At 39.4% G+C, this 22385-nt stretch overlaps 1 protein-coding gene across 4 annotated transcripts in view; it reads left to right on the top strand.

The window, feature by feature from the left end:
- RBMS3 (RNA binding motif single stranded interacting protein 3) overlaps positions 1–6380 on the top strand; it is a 724940-nt gene extending 718560 nt beyond the window's left edge. For all 4 annotated transcript variants that reach the window (XM_075052929.1, XM_075052943.1, XM_075052969.1 and 1 more), the window contains one exon: positions 2017–6380. In XM_075052929.1, coding sequence (XP_074909030.1) covers positions 2017–2023 — 7 coding nt within the window. In that variant the 3' untranslated portion in view covers positions 2024–6380. The remainder of the gene's footprint in view (positions 1–2016) is intronic.
- The last annotated feature ends 16005 nt before the right edge of the window (positions 6381–22385 follow it).

Below are 22385 nucleotides of genomic sequence, written 5' to 3' on the forward strand. Positions count from 1 at the left end.
TTTTGTAATTAAAATATAGTTTTATTAATCTGCTCTTCAAAGGGCGTATTTATTAATAGCAAGCATCATGCCCAATATACAACAGCTGTTTTCAAAGCGAGATGAGAGGAAGTAATTAACATGACCAGACAATGATTTTGTCAGATATAGGCAAAGGCAGACACTATAAAATTATTTCATAGGAGCTGACCACTCAGGAGAAAAGTTATAAGAGTATATTTCATTATATTTCTTTTCCTTGCAACAGTCATGAAATTGCAGGCAACAAAGGAGAGGCAATGTACTCAGAATGAACTGGGTGGTATAAGGACTGTACTCTCTTTGTAAGTAAAAATAAACCACAAGACTTAAAATTTGAGTTCCACTTTTTAAATAAGCATACATGTTCTTTATTTAATATTCTGGCTGCTGTACTTGAGGATCCCACCTCTAGATGTTCAGAAATGATAACTTCATGTCAAAACCTGGCTACCTATTGTGTAGCAATATAGGAGAAACAGCCCTTGGTTTCTGAACAGAGGACTCAACTCTATGAGGAAATCACCTTAATTATTTTAGACCCAAACTCCCTTTTTTCCTTGTAAATCTTTAGTTTTGCACATAAAAGTGTGAATTTTATGAAGTGCAGATAAATGGAGATCCTTCCCCCTGAAAAGTGTAGTCTGTTACCTCTAAGCAAAACTCTGCTGGACAACATACTCTGATTTTAAATGTGGAAAGAATTACATTTTTCTGGAACCTTTTGTGGGCAAAGTCAATGCCAGGTTAGATTAGAGAGTGTGTGCTGTGACCCTTCAGTGGAATTGGTCTTTCATACATATGGTGGCCACTCGAGCCAGAGGGGCAGTAAAACTGAACAAGGTGAGCATTCAGCTTGAGTACTCCTACCAGAAGTTATGCATAGAAAACCCTAAGAAAATAATTAATTCTTGCTTTCCACATAAATCTGTTGTTACATTCAAAATATTAATTTTCAGGCTTCATGCAATGAAAAAGTCGTTTGGTAAATTTAATACTTAAAATTGCAGTTAGTTTTATGTTTACCATCCCAGAGAAATAGTTCTGTGGCAAATGTTATGTCATCAACATTCTTCACAATTTAACTCCTAATATTAAAATTAATTTTAAACTAAGCAAGGCACATGTGTTAATGCTTGCAAAAGCAAAGGTGCTGGATATTCTTGTGTTGAACTTCATCTGGAAAAGGATTTTTTCCATGCAAGTTTTGAGGACTGTAGGAAAAGCAATAGCTAACCCTTACTGATAGCCCTAGACATGAAAACAGCGTTTTTATGTAGATTCTGCAACTCCCCAAAGATCTCATACAGTCTTGCTAAGGTAAGTTTGATGTGACATATCTTTAAATGACATGAAACCTCAAAAATACAAAATGAGAGTTATCTTCTCTAAGAAAAAGGTTGATAGTTTAGCTTATTCTCTGTGCTAAATGTAAAAAGATTTGACACTATATGATCAAAAATTATATTTTTCTATTAAATATTATCTTGAATGTTTCTACTAAGTTAGCCATAACTGGCTCATTAAGCAGACTGCTCCACAGTCTAACTGTTCTTGCCATCAGAAAATGTGTTGGTTTTAGCAAATTGGATGTATCCTTTTATTGCAATTTTATCCTTAGTTTTATTATTAGTATCCAAAATAAAGAGTGCCACTTATTATTATGAAAATATTCGCTCTCTTATGGTATTACTCTTGAAATATTTACACAGTGTTAAGCCACGTATTCATCTCATTTCAGTGTAGGTAGACTGGCCATTAAGCATAGCATTAACAAGAGTAAATTCATCTGCTTAGGATGTGTTAACATCCCAAAAGCAGGAGTTCCCTATTTCTGCCTGACTATTTTCAGCTTAGTGGTGGTATCATATTTGAACAGCTGCAAATTTAGTTTAGCTTGGATAACTTTTAAAGGGAATTGGGTGGAAAAAAAAGGAGAGGAGCCTATTTCAAAGTTGTTTTGACTTAATGACCACTTTAATTCAATTGTTTTTACAGACAATAAACAGGACTGAAGAATGTCGGTCTGAAATCTTTGCCTTGAATGGAGAAACTTCACTGAACAAGAAGTTGGCTTCCAGTTTGCACAGGCGTCAAATGAATGCTTTTTTTTTCTACCTTTCCCAACAAAAACAAAACAGTGTTTTTATGTGCTGTGCAAATGGTTCCGTCATGTAGTCTGACAATTTTATTTTTGCTATATTTTTTTTTTTTTTAACTAAAGGAAAAACCCAGAGGAAAAACACTGGGTTGACATTTCATCTGGACGAACATTTGAATTCAGAATTTACCTGGAGGTGTAGCTAGATTTTTTTTTTTTTTTTAACAGAAAAACTGATGATGTCAAGAGGGAGCAAGTTGCGATGAAAACCAATTGTCTTCCTCAAAAATTAAGCTACTCTTTTTCTCTCATTTTATTTTTCTTCTTGTTTTAAATCTAGAGTGTTTTTTGTGGTTTTTGTTGGTTTTTTTTTTTAAAGAAATGTTTAGGTAAGGTTTATCTTGAATCTTAATTGCCTTAATTTTAAGGACGTCAAAGGCTCTCAAGGCAAGCTGTCAACGTCTTGTTAGAAAACCCGAGAATGAATTGAAACTGCTCACACCGGTGCTGGTGCAGAAGTTTAATAGACTGAGTTTTTGGGGTGAACAAAAAATAAACTGTACAGTTTAAAAGAAAATGATTTTCTTCTTTTGAAGAAAAATTGATGATAAAGGAACTGTGGCAACTGAAAGGATTGGAAAAATGCTGGGACTTTTATGAACTTTGTCTTAAGTGTTGACAGAAAAAAATTCTAGAAGGCTAAAGCATTTTACAGTAAAGTTATTGAATTGAGAAAAAAACTTGCTGCATTATAGAGAATGCAGGGTTTTTTTCTTGCAGAATGCAGATTTTTTTATTTACAAAGCGTGATCGCTAGCAAAAGCATTAGTGCTTTTTATCTGCAGTCTTTTTTATGAGCTTTAAGAAGTTTTTAGTCTGCTTTGCTTGTCACATTGCAAAAACCTAGCTTAAGAGCATTAAAAAAAAACTTAAGTAGATAGGAGCTTATGGTCAAAAAAGTGCAAAAAAAGCAATAGATAGAAGAAATTGTTGACAATTTCTGTAGTCTTTCCTAGTTGTGAACAAATGCAGCCTATGGATGGCCTATTTTATACCAAAGATGAAGTGACACCCTAACGCAGTCCAGAAGATAGAGGTTTTTTTCTTTTTTTATCTTTATTTGACCTACATGGCCGGACCAGTTCTTACTTTCTTGTTTGTTTAAACTATCTTCCACTGGTGTTTTACATACTGCATATGTTTATAGTGGAAATTTCGGAATAGTTGGTGTTAGAAGCTTGTTGATGGTGTGCTTTGGAGAACATCCCAAAGCAAGGGGGAGTGGGTTACCAACTAATCTGTCCAGGTGGACTTTAATTTTGATGAGTTTTTCTGTTAAATTGCCTGATCTTTGGTATTTCTACTGATACAACAGTCTTCCTTCTGAATTCCAACATACCGCAGATTCATTTCTTCACCTCAGTCTTTGTCATCGTCCAGCATGCATAGCCACCTTAATTCTGTGTTTGTTTTTCAGTGATGCATTTGAATTGCCAGATAGATGCAAGAGAAAGCAAACTTGATCTTTGTTCTCATTTTAGCTCTCCCATACAAGCAGAAATGTTGAAAATTACTTAGTATTGTCATGCAGGCAGGAAGTCAAAAATTATTCTTCTCTGCTATGATCTCTGTTGTCTTAATATGTGGGCTGACAATCACTAATTAGTATGATTAGGCAAAAAAAGGACACTAACTAAATTGAATCCACTGAAACCTGTTTTAGGAATAACAGTTATTTTCCATAGAGAAATCTTGATTATGGCCCTTATGTTTTCCAAACAAACAAACAAACAAAAAAGGTGAGAAGCAAGTCAAAAGATGATTTTTTTCCTTAAGGAGGCAGAAGAGAAGCAGCATTTAAATATATACATACACATAGATCTATATGTAAAAATTAAACCAAACATTTTTAAACTTTCCTCCATCCAGAAGAGAGGGGAAGCTTCATCACATTTATTGTGGTGCATTAGAGACAGGGTATCCATTAAAAGTAATGAAATTAAAACATATATATTGGATCAATCTGATTCAGCTGCCCAATTCTAAAAAGAGACCTGTGTTTCCCTAACCTGACTTTTTTGGGGAAAAGAACACAATTATTTTTTTAAATTGATAAAACAAGATCATATTTTTTAACATAGTGTGGGGGGGAGGGGGTTTCCCAAGTAAATGGCTGCTAGATATGCAACATAGAAAAGAGAGAAATGGAAGTTCACATGGTTCTTCACCATAGGAAGAGGGCCTGATTTTCAGAAGTGGTAAAACTTCTTCTTTCTCCAGAGTAGTTGTTGATATTCAACACTTCTGAAAACCAGATGATGCCAAAGTAAAAGAAGAACAACATCCACAATATGTTTTTGATTCAGAAGAAACAAACAAAAAAAAAAAAAAAGAAAAATCTGTTTCACATGCTGTCTCATTACTTGTTGCTTTTTGAGAGTGGAACTTGAATTTTGTCCTTAGATAAAGGCTCCCTCTTTCTTTGGAGGGCATATGGGGGAAAAAAATCGAGCTAGCCTTATTTTCTTCCTTTCTACACGTACTCTTTTTCTGTCTGTCTCTGAATTCTTTGTACAAATAGAGATAACCCCGGGCACAAGTCAGTTAAATATTAAATAAACACATTTGTTTCTGTGTTCGTTCTAATGTGACACACAAAAAGTCTCATTTACTATCAACAATGAGGCTACAAGGTAGCTACCATGTGGCTGATGAATATGCTGAGGTACCTTCTTGTTTCTATTCAGAACTCTGCTGCTTTATTTATACATTCAGAAACATTTTTCTTATTTTTTTCAGCAAAGTTAAACAATCTCAGTGTTTTTTTATTAAGCCAGGCAGGCAACGTGATACCACGATGCCTGTCACTTTAAAGTGTTTCAAGTGCATTCTGTATTAGAATTGTTCCCTTTTTTTTCCATGCCATAACGTTCAACAGTGGTTGAAATCAAAAGAAACAAAGCAAAGTAGAGGAAGAAGAGAAAATGGATCCCTTAAATACAATTGATCATCTTATTGATCCCAAAAAAAAGCAGTGAACCGGTACTTGACAGTCTATGAGTATAAACAATGTGAGCCTTGAGTATAAACAGTCATAGATCATAAGGTAAGAAAAAAACTTATTTGGAACATACAAAATGCTCAGAAACTTAAAAGTAAAAGTTAAAGATGAGGTAAAAGAGAACAGTGGAAGAGCAACACACTTGCTGCATGGGCGTTGTCATAGGACAGGAGTACTTGGTGGCCTCTGCAATCTAAAACTTATTTTCTTTATGTTCTGACTCATAAGAATTTTTGGAAGGTTTATTGTTATTATTATCTGTTTGAGTTTCTGTTTTCCTTTTTTTTTTTTCTCTTTTTTGAAGACCTGAATTTGTAAAGTCAATATCTATGTCTGTCTTACCAATTTAGCTTTAAATATCAGGAGCGTTCCTGAAAGGTTGCAGAAACAACTCTAGAAGTCTAAGGCAATGGTGCCTGGCCCTGAGGCCTAGATGTAACATCAAATCCATAAGCTGAACTGCGTATGTACTTTCCATCACACCTGAATTCTTGTAAATAGTCAAATCTGGATGTTCAGGTTTGGTATTTTTGTTTTTACCTTAAAAAATAAATACAGAAGGGGTGTCAGAAAAATATGAATTATGGCTAGAAAATTCTGAATACCTGGGCTCGTCACTTAACATTGGGAAAAAAACCCTATACAGTGGACCTGAAGAGAATATTATATTTGCAGGTGCTGACCCGAGTGTAGATCAGGGCACTGAACAGTCTCACTGTTCTCAGTGAGATTGCTGAGGGACTCTTCTTCCTATCTGGCTCTACTGCTGGTTTTGTAAGCACTTTTCACCTGTGACAGTCAGGCCTCAGATTGTGAATGTCCTCTTATTGCCTTCCAGTGAAACAGACTCTTGAAATGTCCTTAGCTTGTGCTTACTTGTATAGTTCTGTTTACCAAGAGACTGCCTTGGTTGTGTTGGTCAAGAAATCCACTGTAATGCAGAATGAGGCATATTTGAGAGCAATTGCATCATGTGGTATCATCTTCTGCTATGGATGCATGCCCAACTGTGGAAGATAAAGGCTGGTGATTAGAGAAGTGAGGGCTTAAACTTTCAACGGGCAATGGGCTGAAGCATTCGAATGGATTTTTACTCAAGTAAAAATCAAATGAAGGGTATTATTTATGTATGTATGTGTACCAAAACTCAGCAAATTTGAGGAAGCCTGCATTGTAATAAAGTTTATTTTTAATATGTCATAGTATTTGGATCTATATTATGTTGTTTATGGTACTGAAGGATGAGACTGATACTAAGTGTTTAACAAACCGCCATGCTTCATGATTTTAAGCTTGATGGTGCTCCTCATGCCACTTCATTTTAATGCTGAGGTTGACATGAGCAAAACAGGTTTAGGCAGACTCACTGAACTCCACCTATAGCAAGAGTCATGCTAAAGAGTGATAATGTGCTTAAAGTAATGAATCAATCCATTTTTAGTGATGAGACCAAATGTGGTAGTTGAAGATAGTAATGTTTGATACACACATGGTCAACATTTCCTTTCAAAACTTTATTTAACATGAAATTGGTCTGGATATAAAAGAAGTGCCCTAGGGTAAGGGATTTTCCTGGTCTTTCTCGGTAGCCCACATGAACTAAGAAAACAGTCACGGTGTGATGGAAATGCAAAACAGAAAACAACAAAAATGCTGACATTTGGTGTATTACTCTTTTCTGTTTAATGACAATTGACTCTAGTAATGAAGATTCCTTTCATTTCTAATACGCATACACACAATCATGCACGCACACTTTCTCAGAAGGAGGGCTGAGTGAGCAGCAGACTCCTCCTCTCCCTCAGTGGAACAGATTTCCAGAATCTCAGCAAGCAGCAAAGATGCAGTGTAAGGAGAGTTATTTTCCCCTCAAAAAGAGCACCAACTTTTTCTATATTGCTCCTGTCACCCAAATAGGCTAGAGCACTGTATGTACCCCAGAGATTTATTCACCTTTGTGCCTCAAAGCAGGCAGGAGACCCTTTCTTCTCCCCTTTATAAACATGCTCTTTGTTAAAATTAAACAGAAAATTATGAGAGAAAAGCTGTAAAAAAAAATAAATCCCAGGGTTGGTTTAGCTTTCCATGATAAGAAACATTCTTGTGTTTACTTCAGTTGTTCAGTTCAGTTCTTAATTCCCCAACAGTGACAGCTAAGTTCTCTCACCTTAATAAAAATGTGTAATGAAGTGAAAAATGTCAGCCTTTGACAGGTTCACAAATCCATTTTTCCTTGTAGGGCCAAAGCCTGCAAGGTGTAAGCACCTTCCAAGATCTGGATCTGTTGTATATGCCCAACATTAATTTTCTGCCTTTAAGTGTCTTTTTCTTGGATAATAATTTTATGAATTTGGTGAAATTTACACTCAATTATATTTTTAAAAGCCCAAAAATACAGCCTAGAGAAGAGAACATGATTTTATGTAACTAAAGTATTATTAAATATGCTGTATTCCAGAGTGGAAGAAAATTCTACTATCTTTTAGAGGCAAAACAATTTTATGTAAAACCAGGAAACATACAGAATTCATATAGGAATTTTTGATTGTTTTCCTTTTTAAAGGAGAATGAACAGATTCTGTCTGTAAGAAAAATCAAAGCAGCTTTGAAAGCAGATGAACTTCCTATCAAGAAAACATGCTTCACACAAATGGGACAGAGGTTCTTTAAAGCCCTTACAGACCTCACTGTAGCCAAAATGTAGAATACAGAACCTCTGTGATACATTAAATTATGAATTTTATTTATATGGGCATCTGTGTGCTGATGTCTCTGAATGTCTTTGAAAGATCTGTACTGCTATGATTTTATTTTTTTTTTATGTTTTCCATTTGTACCACAATCCTAAATAGCTGCCATTTTCCCACTCCTGGGGCTTTCTGTAGATCAGTGGATGTTAGGTTTAAACTTCTGTTTTCTTTGATGAAGCTTTCAATAAAAAAATAAAGAAAGAAAAGAGCTGGGTGACTGTGTTCTTGTGGCATCTTTCTGCAGAGGCTTCCCGAGGCCGTGGCTCTTGTGCTGAGCACAGAGGGAGCGGAGAGGCTTTGCAGCAACGCCTGCCTCCTCCGTGTCTTCACCAATTGGAAGGAGAGAATCGGAGAGACAGGACAGCTCTGTTGCCCTGTCAGCAGCACAACCACCCCCGTGTTAGGAGGTGAAATAGAGGAGAAAGTTTTTCTCATACCAAGACTGAGTGTTTAATGCTAACAGGTATCTGCCGTCCAGGCTCTCAGCTGTACACCTGCTAGAAGAACATTGCCTCTGTTTCTGAGGCTTATTTTATATAGTGACTTCAGGGCAAAAGTTGCCACATGGAAGACAGAAAATCTTTATTTACAGAATAAGTACAGCCTAAGTGGTGGTAGTGCAAGCCATACTTCATCTTGAAAGGGAACTGGAAAGTAAGTTGCCTCCTCGGCCACATCTCACGGGGAACAAGGAGGCCATTTGGCACACCCCCCATGGCTGCTTCAGTCAGCAGCTCTCCTGTTGCCATGTGCATTTCTTCCCATGCAGGCCATTTCTGTGACGCAGGCGAGGGTGGGCTGGAAGTGTCCAGTAACTCTCCTCCCCAGCCAAGGAGCTTTATTCACAGGTTGGAAATCATTGAGTGCTCCTTTTTACCTACAGGGAATGTGACTGTCTCCTTCGGCACTAAACATGTTTTGTGGGCTTGCCTGCATGCTTTCTTTTTCATTCTTTCTGCCCAATGAAATGTCCATGGGTGAGCTTCTCAATCCCTTCAGCCTAATCAGGAAAGCCCAAAGAAATCTTTAGAAGACTGAGGGAGGAGGAAGCATGTGAGAGGGTTTTTTTCAACTGCACCTATGCAGAAATGTCCATTGCTGCTGGCCATGATGATGGTGAGATGGAGGAAGGCAGGAGGCTGAAGCTACAGCCTGCCTGGCACTCTGAGTGGTAGCTGAGGAGCCTGGGGAGAGCAGGAGAAGGTGGGACACTTTGTCCACCAACACAGGTGGTGCCAAGGTGGTATATATCTGATGCTCGGGCATCAGGTTCAGCTTTGTCACTTCCAGGATTGCTCCATTTCCAACATCATTCCCCTTTGAATTCTACTAACGAGGATATCCCTAACAATTGTGGTGCTAGTGGTTTTGGTTTTATTGGCTGTCCGTGTGCATACGGAACCAGGCTAAGGGGGGGGGGGTTGCATCATCTTCCACAGCAGTGCAGGTAAGAAGGCTTTCTCCTCTCATCCTCTCAGTCCCACCATCAGTGTCAAAAAAAAAAAGTTAATTGGTAAATGATATGATCGTGTTTAACACTAAGTCCGCTATCTGTACTATAGAATTAAAATAACAAGGACAAATGGGCCTTTGTAATGTGTGATGTATGTTGCTTCCAGATGGAGGCAGTTGTGTTTATCAGTAGTCTGCATCTGGAATGGAAGTCCATGACTTCCATGTGGAGAAAGCCATGTGCTCTGATTGTCACACCCTGAGCTTTCAGGCAGAGGGGGAGAAAAAAACCAAAACAACAGCTGGTGTAGAATAAACTGAGGATAATTCCACACTTACCAGGTTTAAATACATGTTATTTGTATTATTTTGGGTGACCAGAGGCTGCAAATGAAGAGCAAGGTCTCAATGTGCCGATAACGATCAGGAAACACAGAAGCAAAGGTTCAGGAGCAGACAGGACTGCAGCAGAAGTTACTGAAAGTGGCAAACAAACCAAGATACAAACCTAAGTGTCTGACTGTTGGTAAACTTGCTGTAGCTCTTCTCTGTGCCTCGGCTCCTTGCCCCATTCTTGTCAGTCTTCAGGAGAAGACTCTATGCTATGCAAAAGTCTCCATTTGACTTAGCGGAGCACAAACCATAGTGATAATTAATGGCCAGCAGAAGTGATCCCGAGGCTGCACGCAACAGGGGATAATTTTGCCAGGCAAATAGCAAGCCTGACTTGTTGGGAGCGTGCTGCCCAGCACTTCCAGACAGGCAGGCTGCAACAGCCCACTGCTGCATGCAAGGCAGTCGTGTTGAGGGGAAGCAGGCAGGAGACGTGCAGCTCTCCACTTAAGCCCTCCCAGAGCTTGTCAGTTCAGGGAAACACAGACGTGGTCAGCAAGGTTTGTTTACCAGTTACAATGTTCCTGAAAAAATCCACTTTGGGGGAAAGATGCTGTGACCAAGCCACTTCCTTCCTATAAAAATTTGTACATATAAACCTCTGCCAAAGGCATGCTCACTTTTATCTGCTTGCTTTGCACTGGTACATCACTGAACTTATTTGGAGGGACATAAATGATAACTAAATAATCTACTGGATATGTGCACCACTTTAAGTGGAGGAACTGAAAGTTGATATAGTTAAAATGCTGTAGCTGTTTTTTTAAAGTTGAACGGGCTTGTGCTTATAGTGTGGCTACCTGAGGGCCCTAAGCTCCGCTGCATTGAAATACTGCTGAAAAATAGAAGCGTCTGAGAAAAAGATAGAAAGCACGATTTACACCTATTATTTGACTTATTTCGCCTTTTGTTACCAGTCAATATATTCTCTGTCTTGCGTGGAATTCAGCCGTTGATACACAGCCAACTGAAAATTGTGCAAGCTCCTTGAACATCATTCCTGTGGGACCTAATCCCACGTTTTTCCCTCAGAGATCATTTCCTCCTTATTAACAGTTATGTTACACCAGACAGCAGCCCACTAGGATGCTCTTTTCCTCAGGCAGAGCAACTTCTACCCAGCGCCAATCTCATATGAAATACTCTGTAATGGAACTCAGGCTCCTCTGAGCTTTCCACACATGATCTGATTATTTTCTAGTTAATCTTGGTGACATGCAAAGGAGATGCTTAGCCACCATTGAATGCCTTCTTAGTACAGAGGAGGAGGCAGAAGCAGAGGGGTAGACAGGTCTCACCAGTTGATACCAAGACGCAGCAATCATCAGCTAGAGAAAAGAAAGGAAGAAGCTGTTTGTCTGAGGAAAGGAAAGCAATAGAGAAATCGGAGTTCTTTAAAACTTCCCTCACTCTCTCTTTCTCTTGCTTGGGAGGCATGCACAGCCAGCCAACAGAATTAAAATTGTGTATGTGCGTTCTCAGGTGCAGTATGCGGCCATTGGCATAGCTAAACATACATGTGCCTTCCTGTTCATATCCACTTGAACACTCACCTGAGCTTTAAAGTCCACTGCACAGTGAATAGAACTAAGCCAGCCATCCAGGGAAGTGAAGATCTGATCCAATGCTTCCTTTCTGCGTTTGTGCTGCAAGTTCCAGCAGTGAACAGTCGCCAGTGAACAAGCACCCCAGCAGTCTGGCTTTCTTGCTGTAGAGGTGAGTCTTCGAGAGGCCCAGAAGGTTGCCACTTAAAAAAAAAACATGTTTCATTTTTGCAGTGTCTATTCCCTGTTTCTCAACTGTGTCTCTTCGGTATTATGTCCTGTGCATGCTTCCAAATGAGCAAATAAATATTTGTTAGAGTAATACACAGAGGCCCCAGCCTCCACTGGGTACCGTGCAAACACAGAAAAAAGACACATTCTGCTAGGCTTATCAGGTGAAGGAAAAATGATCTGCTTAATCCATTAAGCGATTCATATTTCTGCTAGGCCCTCAGACACAGCTGAGTACAGTGGGCTTCAGCATTACTGGTTACTTTTCACAGCAATAGCTGGCTATAGCACAGAGTTCGAGGACTGCTTTCCAAAATCCATTTCCCTTTTCACATATTGATTGTACTGAGGGCTTTGGGATGTAAACAGCTGTTTGCAGATGACAGGTTTTGGAGAATATCCAGTTCTTTTTTTTCCAGAAGAAAACATGCTCGGAAGAAACATCTACTGCTGTTTAGAAAAATATGGTTACCCAGTAGTTTCAGTTGGTGAAAGTGCTGCCACCAAAATCATCTTGAGATGTATGACTCACCCCTGTGCAGACCTATATGGCTTGGATGAGATATTTCTTCAATCCAAAAAACTTATGTTGGAGCCCTGACTGACCTTGAAATGGTGCTAAAGCTTTGAGCTTGCTCTGACTAGTGATGAATGTTGTTTATAGCAATGACTGAGATAGATAGATAGGATACTCACAGCAGGGTTGTTTCTACTACGCAAGACAACTGAATTGTCTTTGTAGAAGAGGGCCTCACCTAAACATAACCTAAATGGGAACCTTTTTTCTTTAAGGACTTGTGGAGAGCTACCCATAAAACTGTCCCTTCTTTTGTCTTACTTTTGCATTGGGGGCAGGGGTTGCATTGGAGGTGTTTTCTGCAAATGACATTTTCTCCTTGCTTTCCCTTTGAACATGACCCTTTCAGTGCTCACTGCATATTGGCAACAGTGTCTGTGCTCCTAATGAGGAATCTGCCCCTGCACAGAGGCACGAGTACCCCTGGACAAAGAAGGTTTCCTTCCACATCAAGGACTTCCTTGGGCTGCGGCAATAGTCCTTCCATTTGCCAGCCCTGGCTGCGTAAAACACGTTTATTGTTGTAATATGTTTCAGGTCTTGTAGCCAGCTCCTCCTGACAGAAAGTACGAGAGAACAAGTCTTCCCTGTCCCCTCTCCATCAGAAAAAAAAAGGTGTCAGAAACTTCCTCCAGCTGTGGTGAGCCAGGATCAGGGAATTGCAAAAGCAAAAACCTCTGCTCTCCAGCTAAATTCCAGTTTATTTTATTATAACTTCCTTCTTCTCCCACTCCCAGCTCACTTATCTGTCCCATCCACATGTTGCATCCTGTCTGGCATGCAGAGTGTTGAGTTTTCTGAGGTGATTTCCATTACTTGCCTACACAGCACCTAGGAGAAACCTTCCAAAAGTACCTAAGGCATGAGCACCAGGCTATAACCACGCTGGATTCTCTGCTGGGACTTCTTTGGTTATTTCTTCCCAAAACATATTGTTTTTTTATTAGGCTTGGAAAGAATTCTCATTAAAAAATAGGGATTTGAGCATCAAAGCTCACTATGGTAATGCAGACTGTTTACCTGAGAGAAGTAGTTCATCTGCTGAGTAGGAGTATTGAAGGCTGTAGCTAATTGGACAAAAAGGGGCAAAAATAGACAAACTACCCCAAAAGAAGAGGCAGGAAATGACCTTCCCTAACTCAGAAGAGTCTTTGCAGGCTGGTGAGGCTCTGCCCTATTTTGCCTCTCATTGGAGGCAGCTACAGTTTGGGAAGGTTGAGATAGACAGAGCATGAGCTGCCCTGGTGAATGAATTAGCAAATAATTTTGATTAATGCTATGCGCAGATAAAAGGGAAAGAACTGAAGCAGGATGGATGGCTGAGGTGCATGCAGGCTGTGAGGGAACAAGGAAACTTGAATGTCAGATAGCAGGACATCAACACCTGGCCCAGAAAATTGTCTCCTCCTCAATGTGGCACAGACAAGCACCTACTTTATCAGTAACAAGTGCTCAGAAACACGGGATGAAAAATTTTATAGCAGGATTACTTTTCCCAGGAGTCATACCTGCAATGATCCAAAATAAATGATTTACAAAATAAAGTCCCAGTACCTTTCCTCCCTCAGCTACTCATTGCCTGCACCACCACCACCCCCCAGCACACACAGCCAGACATTTTATAAGCACAGCTACACCTGACTATAGACATTAGTAGAAAGGCAGTGAGAGAGACACTGCTGTAGCCCTGAGTATTTCAGACTTGTTTCTCTTTAGTTCCTTGGTATCATTCATATTTTAGGTTGTTGATTTTCTTTTCCAAGAAAGACAACAGAGAGGTAACAATTTAAAATAATAAAGCTACAAAAGAAGGCAAAACAGAACAAAAAATTGAATTACTGTAGAGAGTAAGGTAGAACTGCACCCTAAAATGGCTTACTTCCTAAATTAAAAAATCATAAGAAAAAAAAAATTATACATTCTTTAAGAATCACACTTGTGTGATAAGTTTGTTTGCAGACTAAGGTAGTGACCAGAAAGATGGTCAAGAAAGATGGCTGCTTTCAATCCTCTGCAAAGTTCTGCTTGCCTCTGCCCATTTATAAAATGCCATTTAAGAAAGGCATTGTGCTGTGGATGTCAATGTATGTACATGTATATAAAAAGACCCATGATAATTTTATGCAACAGGGGCTCTATGTAGTATTACCTTCAACCTTCTTTAAACCATAACCCATCCTCAGAATTTGAATGAAAAAGCAAACTACACAGCCAACAACCTGTTTCTTTTTCCCTACAACACTTTCAGTAATAAAAACTGCTTGGTAGCAAGGCATATGTGTAAAATGTGCCTGTACATTTGATGTGCCTCACTGCATGCCAGTGCGGACTTGGGCTTTTTTTGCCCTCATTTTTAATGGCTGCAAGTGCCATTTGGTGTACCAGACACAGCAGAAAGATTTGATCTGTGGAGAATAAGAAGTATGCGAGTTCAAGTCTCTACACAGGAAAAATGATCTCTGGGCAAAAGTCAGAGAAAGACCTAAGTAGGGGAATCTTTTCACCATAATGAGCAACAAAAAACTTCTCAGTCCTCTCCCATAGCTTTTCTTAAGAAGTCTCCAACCTTCCTTTCCTTGCAATAGACTTCATTACTCCTTCTGTCTGCACAGTAACCCCCTGCAGCACTGTCTCCACTTCCCACCAAATGCAGATCTATTCAAAATACTTGGTGTTGCTGTAGGTATTGAGCACTTAAAATGCAGAACGCCAGTAACAGCTGAGGGTGTGCTAGCAGATCTTGGTCCAGCGAGGCACAATTCCACCCATGGCAGCTGGCTGCTCTAGTAAAACTCTCCTGGGGTCATGAAATAACTGACATGAAAGTGATGTTTGGAGCAAGAAACGGAACTCATTTTTCAATTGACATTAAAGAGGAAATCATTTTAGTGTCAGTTGACACTGCCCAGGCTCATATTCAGTAATTAAGGCTCAGAAAAAGCAATGGAAATACCTATGAGGTGTGTTAAGAATGAAGCCAGAAGCAACGTGTGAGAGGTGCCAGCTGAAGGAGTCTCTGCGCTGAACGCTACACGTAATGGGAAACCTTATGGAATTCAACCACGGAGGGTACAAGAGCAGCCCAGAAGAATCAAGCATGGAGGAGCCTAGATTATGCCTTTGAGTACAGTGCAAGGACACAGGAAAGACAGACATGATTTCAGAAGTGTGATAAATGTGGCCGTGTAAGGTATTCTTGTGATTTTGAGGTACTGAGGAAAAAATGCTACTGTATATCCCCTCTTGCCTCAGCTTTGAAACACTTCTGATCCCATTCCTTCCCTCCCTGGTGGCTAATACAGCATCCATATGTGACTTGGTTTGTGTTTTGTTTTGCTTTCTCATTTTGTTCTCTTTCATGATGTTAGATTTCACTTCTACATCCAGTTACAGGCTTTGGAGGTTTTCTTGAGAGTTTTGGTCTTATGTTTTCCATATTATGTTTTGCAACATTATAACCACTTCAGAGATACATTCCATTGTGCACAAAATCACATGACATTCCTACATTTTTACAACCAAAAATCACCAAAAGAGGAGTCAGCTTGACGCATAGGATAAGGATATTTTTTTAATATGGAATTCCCAAATCCCTGAAGGATTTTTCTGCTTTATCTCCCTGACTGTTCTTGAGGCCCCAGGTGGAATTACAGTGGTTCCCCTTTGTTAGCCCTAGGCAGAGGTAGTTATCTAAACTTGCAAGGCAGATACTACCAAATCCCAAGGTGTATATTCTCTGCTGCTGATTGCCTAAATACTTTCCAGATTACCAGATGCTACCAGCCCCTGCTTTCCACACTCCAAGTTTGTGCCACTACCGATGAGCAGAGTTTATTGTTGAGTGAGGATGTGCAGCAGCACCCCAGAGAAAAGAGTGCACTGCAACTGCAGGTGATAATGCTCCTTTGTCAACCTGCAAAGAAATCACTGAGGCTAAAAAAGCAACCCCCTTCCCTGCTCCCCAGAATTGTGACACTTTCCCTTTTACTGTCAGCTTCTTCAGTCAGACGTCAGTTTGGGTGAGTGTTCATAAACAAATCGTCTTCAAATTACTTTTGCAAGGTTCTATGAGGAAATGAATCAGCTCCCTTGTTAAATTCCAAATCTATTTTAAATTCTGGTTTTCTTATATCCACCAAGAGCCCGGTCCCCCTCCCATCATAGACAAAAGACAACATTCCCAAGAACTACAAAGGGACAAGCATGTTCACAGTTTTGTAATGTGTTTGTTTATCTGTTAAGATTTGCTTTTTATAAATCTTTGCTATTTTCCTGCTGTAACTCTTCATAGAAGAACATGCTGCTCTCTTATTTATTCTTGACAGATACTGTACAAATTTATGGTTCTGCATCAATAATAAGAGTCATTAATCATAGTAACAATGCACATCACAGGGTCTTGCGGCATTCACCACTGAACTTGCTGAGCCGTCCTCAAAATGAACACACACACACACACACACACACACACCCTCCAGTAATTATTTCTGGACTTACACAGAAAATAAGGAGCTTGGTTAGAAAAACTGGGAGAAAAAAGATAATTTTCTCCCAATGGATTTGGTGCATGATGGGGGTGGGGAAGAATCTCAGTTACAGGAAGACAGAAAGGGGGAACTATAGTTATTGCAAAAGGGTTTCATTTCTGTAGTAAATGAAAGTTTGTTTTTGAACAACTCCTAGTCAGTTAAAACTATGGACAACGATTTTGTTAAAAATGTACAAAAATTGTTCCCCAAAATAGCCCTTGCTTTTGTTTAGCTTCCATTCTTCCAACAACTACATTAGCCAATAAGCACAACTTCCCTATATTCATTGTTTATTTACATAAAGGAAAGAAATAGCAGGAGGGAAGTAATCTAACAGATTAGAGCAATGGACAGTAAATCCAATTCTATACCCAGTAAAGTCAATAAGAATTATTCTGCTGAGTTCACTGGATACAAGAAGCAGCCTGTGATTCAGACAGCATAATATAAGCAATGAGAAACAAAGGAACACAAGAACAAAAAGCAAGAATTGCAGAAATAAGACAATGGCAGAAACAGAAGTCTTACATTTTAACTTTTTTTTGAGTGAGTGAGTGAGTGAGCTTTGAGAACACATTTTGACAATGCTGAGTTTTGGAGGGCAAGCAATAAATTTAATTTGCTGACTATAAAGATGGTTTAACCACAACTCAAGTCCTAAAATCTTATCCAAGATTTTCTCCCTCTATCAAGAAAAACTGCCATTGGATTAGGATGTTATCTCAGCAGGGACAGGATTATTATTCAGTCATATCACCTTTCTTCCCCACTGCCTTTCCATCTGCTTTGTTGAGAAGGTTTGATGGCTGTCAGGGAGGTGGATGGAGCCTTGTGAGTGCCTGAGAAGGAAGTGGGGAAGTGATAGAAAACCACTGAATGGGCAAAGAGTAAAGAGACCCTAGGGAAAGAAAGGGAAGGAAGACGAAGTGTAGGTGGCACATTTGCCTCAGCTGCAGAAGCTAATTATCAGCTGGTATATGGACATGTATTTGTGCTTGTTCACCTATGTACTTACAGTCTCTGCTTTCCAGAGTATTTTCTTTGTGAGACACAGAACGTTTGACAAATTTTCCAGCCTTTTTTGAAATATCCCTGATCATTATTTAATTAACTGACCTATTTCAGGATCTTAATCTGAAAATAAGAAAGCTGACATAGGTCAAGCTACCTCTAAAAGAATATGAACAAGACATAATGTCACCACTCTTACTGATGAACAGTCCAACTTTGGTTTTGTTTCTCTACAACACTCTGGTTTTGCTGCCTTTATTTCTGCCATGGAAGCTTTAACAATGTTATGACTGATCCTTAGCCCTCAGTGTAACTGTAAATACACAGTTACAAGTATATGGTAACTCTATATAAAAGAATATTCCCAAATTGCCAAATTCTGCATAACCTAGTGAAGAATTAGACCTTACACTTATTGGGCAGACTCCCTCAGGCCTTGGTCTGTTCTGATGTGAGCGCTACCCTTGAAGAGAAAAGCTTTCTCTTAGAAAGTAACTAGTCTGTTTATACTTTTTTTTTCTTCAAAAACTAAAGGGAATTTTGAGAAAGCCAGCCCCAATTCTTCAAATAAAACATGAAGACTGCCTTCCTCTGCCTGTATGGCAAACATTACTCCCAAGTATTCTTTAAAATAGATGATTGCTTATTACTGTCTTGCAGCCCATTTCTATCCCAAGAACTGCATCTAGTGAGAGAAATGGAGACAACTTATGCCAGATGAAGTTGATGGGGCTTCAGAAAAAAATAATTGAGCTTGTATTCATGTAAATATTCACTCATTGTAAAAAGGTTCACTGTGAGATGCAGACATTGAAGACATTGAAGATGTTTGCTGTTCCGGTAAATCTGCAAGACTCCAACCCATCTACCTCAGACAGAATCAGGGATGGAGACAGTTAGAAATGTCAGGGAGTCTTTATATTTTTCTATAACCCATTTAAGCTTTTTGTGGTTTTAAAAGCTCATCAGTGACTGCTGATCCATATCAATGAGTGTGACGGTCTGGGACAGTCAAGGTAAGAAGCTTTAGGTTTTGAGACAGACTGGAACTGATTGTTTTTTGATGAACACTGTGGCTTCTATAAATCATATGAATCAGACCTTCCTTCTTTGGGGGTTTTATTCATTCACCTGCACTTGTATTTTTTAACATACCAGTAGAGCTGCTGCTGACTTCTTTCCACCAGATGGCACCACAGACTGTAATCCATAGCCACTATCTATATGTGTGTGTGTATATATATTTGTATAAATGTATGTGCATATGAACATAGGTGTAGGCATGTATTTGTTGGTGCAAACGTATGAGTGCTAGACACCTACAAACCTCACCAACTTTACTTGTCTCTTACCTACCACAGAAGGAGGAGAAAGACCAACCGACACCTTGCATTGAGACCACACTAGAAATAGTGCTTCTATATATGACACATTCATGGTACCAGCACTCTGTGCTATTTAAAATAAAGATGATTAAAGAGACAATGCATATTATGAACTTTTACTTTCTAGCAGAATTTACGGTAGCCACTTTCTTCTAAATTGCAATACCTGCTGTGTGGTCCTTAAATTCAGCTCAGTCATTGAAGGATTATTCCTATTTGAAATCTTTTCAATCCAACCATTCCACATTGCAATATGGACTGTCTACCCAATGCTGTAGTAGTAAATGGAAAGGGAATGCTTTTTCTACCCTAACTGGTTACCTTCCTTACCTTAATTTGACTCTTCGATAGTTTGATCAAATGCCCTCACTGTAAGAATATTACAGAGATCTGAAAAATAAGCAGAAATGTATAATACAAACAGAAAAATTGTTTTAAAAGAATTTGGCAAATAATACTCCTAAAACATTAATTATATTGTAGGTTATATATTTAAAACACACTTGACAAATTTGATTGTTACTTACCATTTTTCTTTCTTAATTAATTCTCAGTTGTTTCAGTTCGTTTTAGAAACAAAACCTCTCCTTGATCTGAAGAGTCTTCAGTGGGATTTGTCAGCTGCTTAATGTCTGAGGTCTTGCCTTCATAGACATGTGAAATAATAATATTAATGTTTTTGAGGACAAGTATATTTAATTGTTACTGTAAAGTCCTTGCTGGAAAGGCGTTATTTCATGCTGCAATGTAAATGAAAGTTATATGACTATCCTTTGCAAACAGTTTATCAGATCCATAAAGTCTTTTTTGGTCTGTGATTAATTTCCAAGCTATTTTAATTTCTGATGTTTTCATAATTCCTAATGTTCTTCACGCTTTAAAGAGCTATCTTAGCTTGTGCTCTTATCAGTACTTTGTGGCAATTCCTATAATCTATCACAACAATAAGAGGCACAACAGAAATGATACAATCTTAGGTAGTGTATATGGAAGAAAAAAACAGTGTTTGTTGCATTTTTTCTTCATCTGTCGTTTCCAGCTGTTCCTTCGCTCCCTCCTGATTAGGTGTCGCAAGGGTGAAACCGCCCTCCTCTCACCCTATGCCTTTAAAGCATTAATTTCCAACCCTTTCTGAAATGGGCAGGCACCTGCTGCCTCCAGTTCCTGCTGAAGGCGTCTTCAGCCTGTCTTAGCCTCTAGTCTTAGCTGGAAGCCTAAGCAATCCTGAGTGTATTGAAAACTTGCATGGGAGCCACCAGGAAAAGAAATGCATTGCTGATTTATGATGGGTGTCCAGGAACCAGCAGCAAAGGAAAAGAATAGTGATTGAGTTACTGGCAAACTCATAATGGCAAAAAGCAAGCCGAAAGTCTCCATTTAGGTACCCTCAATGGTAGCCTAGAGAGAGGGAGAAGAAATGTAATTCCTAGGATCATTAAACCTGGACAAGGCTTTTATGTGGCAGGAAAGCTGCTCTGCATTCAGAAGGCGGCAATTTTGGCTCATAACGTACCAGTGTCTCTGCTCCACATGGTACCCTGCAAAACAGGCTCTGGGTGTGAGATCCTGAGCTTGGTATCCACACTGCAGTTGTTAAGCTCCAGGCTTAGCCTGCCTCACATGACAGCCATTCTATATAAACTGTGTGGGATACCATATAAATCATGCTCTTTGGAAATACTGCAATAATCAATGACCAGGAAAGATAGATAGTTGACCAGGGAGAGGTGTGGAAATAATAGGTCTTAGCTTGGTACAAGGGATGGACTGAGATGCTTGTTAATTGTTTTCTTCAGTCATGAATGTCATTTCTTAAAAGCATACTGTAAAGTACATTTTAATGCCTCATCCTTTAAATCTCTTCTTTTTCCTCTCCTTCACTCCCTGTAAATGCATTGGCTTGTGGGCTTGATGGTACTTAATTTGTACATTTTTGCTTAATTTGATGAGCTGTAAGTGCTCTTTTAGCCTACTGTGAGTGTTCAATAATCCAAAGTGGCTGTGAAGTATATAAGTCCTGTTGCCGCTTTATAGTGCCTGATTAAAACAGAAATAATATATTATGAAATCCCACTCAAATGTCTTTATTGGATCACAGCTATCCATCATAGCTCAGAGGTAAAAACTGCCTTGGCTTGCTGGTCTATTTTTTTCCCCTCACTATCAGTCTACATTAATAAGTGTGATGAAGTTAAAGCACTAGCCTCCTCATGGTTCTCTGGGTGTTTTCTATTAACATGCAATTTTACATTTCATTTTAGTGGTAATGTCCCCATCCCTTCACCTGTGCCTGGCCAGTCCAGAGCTGTGTCTTAAACTAACTTTTGGGAAAGTTAGTTTCCCCGTGTAGAAAAATGGGAACAGGAGTCTTTTCTCAGCACCTGTTTGAAAGCATAATTGATCATGTTTGCAAAATATTTTGGACATTCAGACAATTCTTTTTTTTAGTGAAAAAAAAACCAACCAATCTTTTTTTTTTAAGGATGCAGCACAGATCATTTTCTAGCTTTGTCTGTATGATTTGTAAGTGACAATGTTTTTTCTGCCCTCTCCCCCTAAGTCTCCCCGCTCCTGCCCAGATGCAGAAGAAGCACAGCTAGAGGTGTGACTGCTCAGACCTGCCACTCTCTGACCAAAAAATGCACACTTGCAAACTGCTGGGCAGAGCATGATAATACCATCTTATATACTCTACATCAGGAAGGATTTCTATGTGCATTACCTGCAAGGACATGTTTCCTAGATGAGGACTCCCTACTCCTCCTCCTTCCCCTGCTATGCTTTTCTTTCTCTCCCCCCCTCCCCCCCCCCCCCCTTCACACGGTCCTTAATATCAGGATGCTCTAACCTACTTTTATTAAGAGGTTAAATGAAGCCAGAAAGCTCCAGAACAGTGTTCTGTCTCATCGACCTCCCCTCCAGGCTGTGTTCTGTAATTTCTCCCGCTGTGCTGAATTGATGCTCTTCTCCGTGTGTGAAATAAGCAGTTGCTTCCTGAGAGGAGACACGCTGCCTTCTGAAGTGCCCATTCAGCACGGCAGAGGACAAACTGTCTGGCAACAGGGGTATGATTCAAGGGCTGAGATATATGGAAAAGAACAAAAGGAAGGAGGTGCAAGGGAAAGAGGCTGGAAAACAGAATGAGGAGATAAACAGAAGAAATGGGGGAGAGACTCAGTTAGGTTGGGGAACAAATGCTAGCGAGCTATGAATATTAAAATTGTTGGTATAGTGATGGAGCACCCAAAACATAGCAGGTTATTTCAGACAGATAAAACGTGCCAGGAAGGCTTACTCATGCCAGGTAGCACTCTGCTGTGAAAATAGGTCCCC

This window comes from Buteo buteo, chromosome 2 (assembly GCF_964188355.1).
Source record: "Buteo buteo chromosome 2, bButBut1.hap1.1, whole genome shotgun sequence".
In the NCBI taxonomy this organism is placed as follows: domain Eukaryota; kingdom Metazoa; phylum Chordata; class Aves; order Accipitriformes; family Accipitridae; genus Buteo; species Buteo buteo.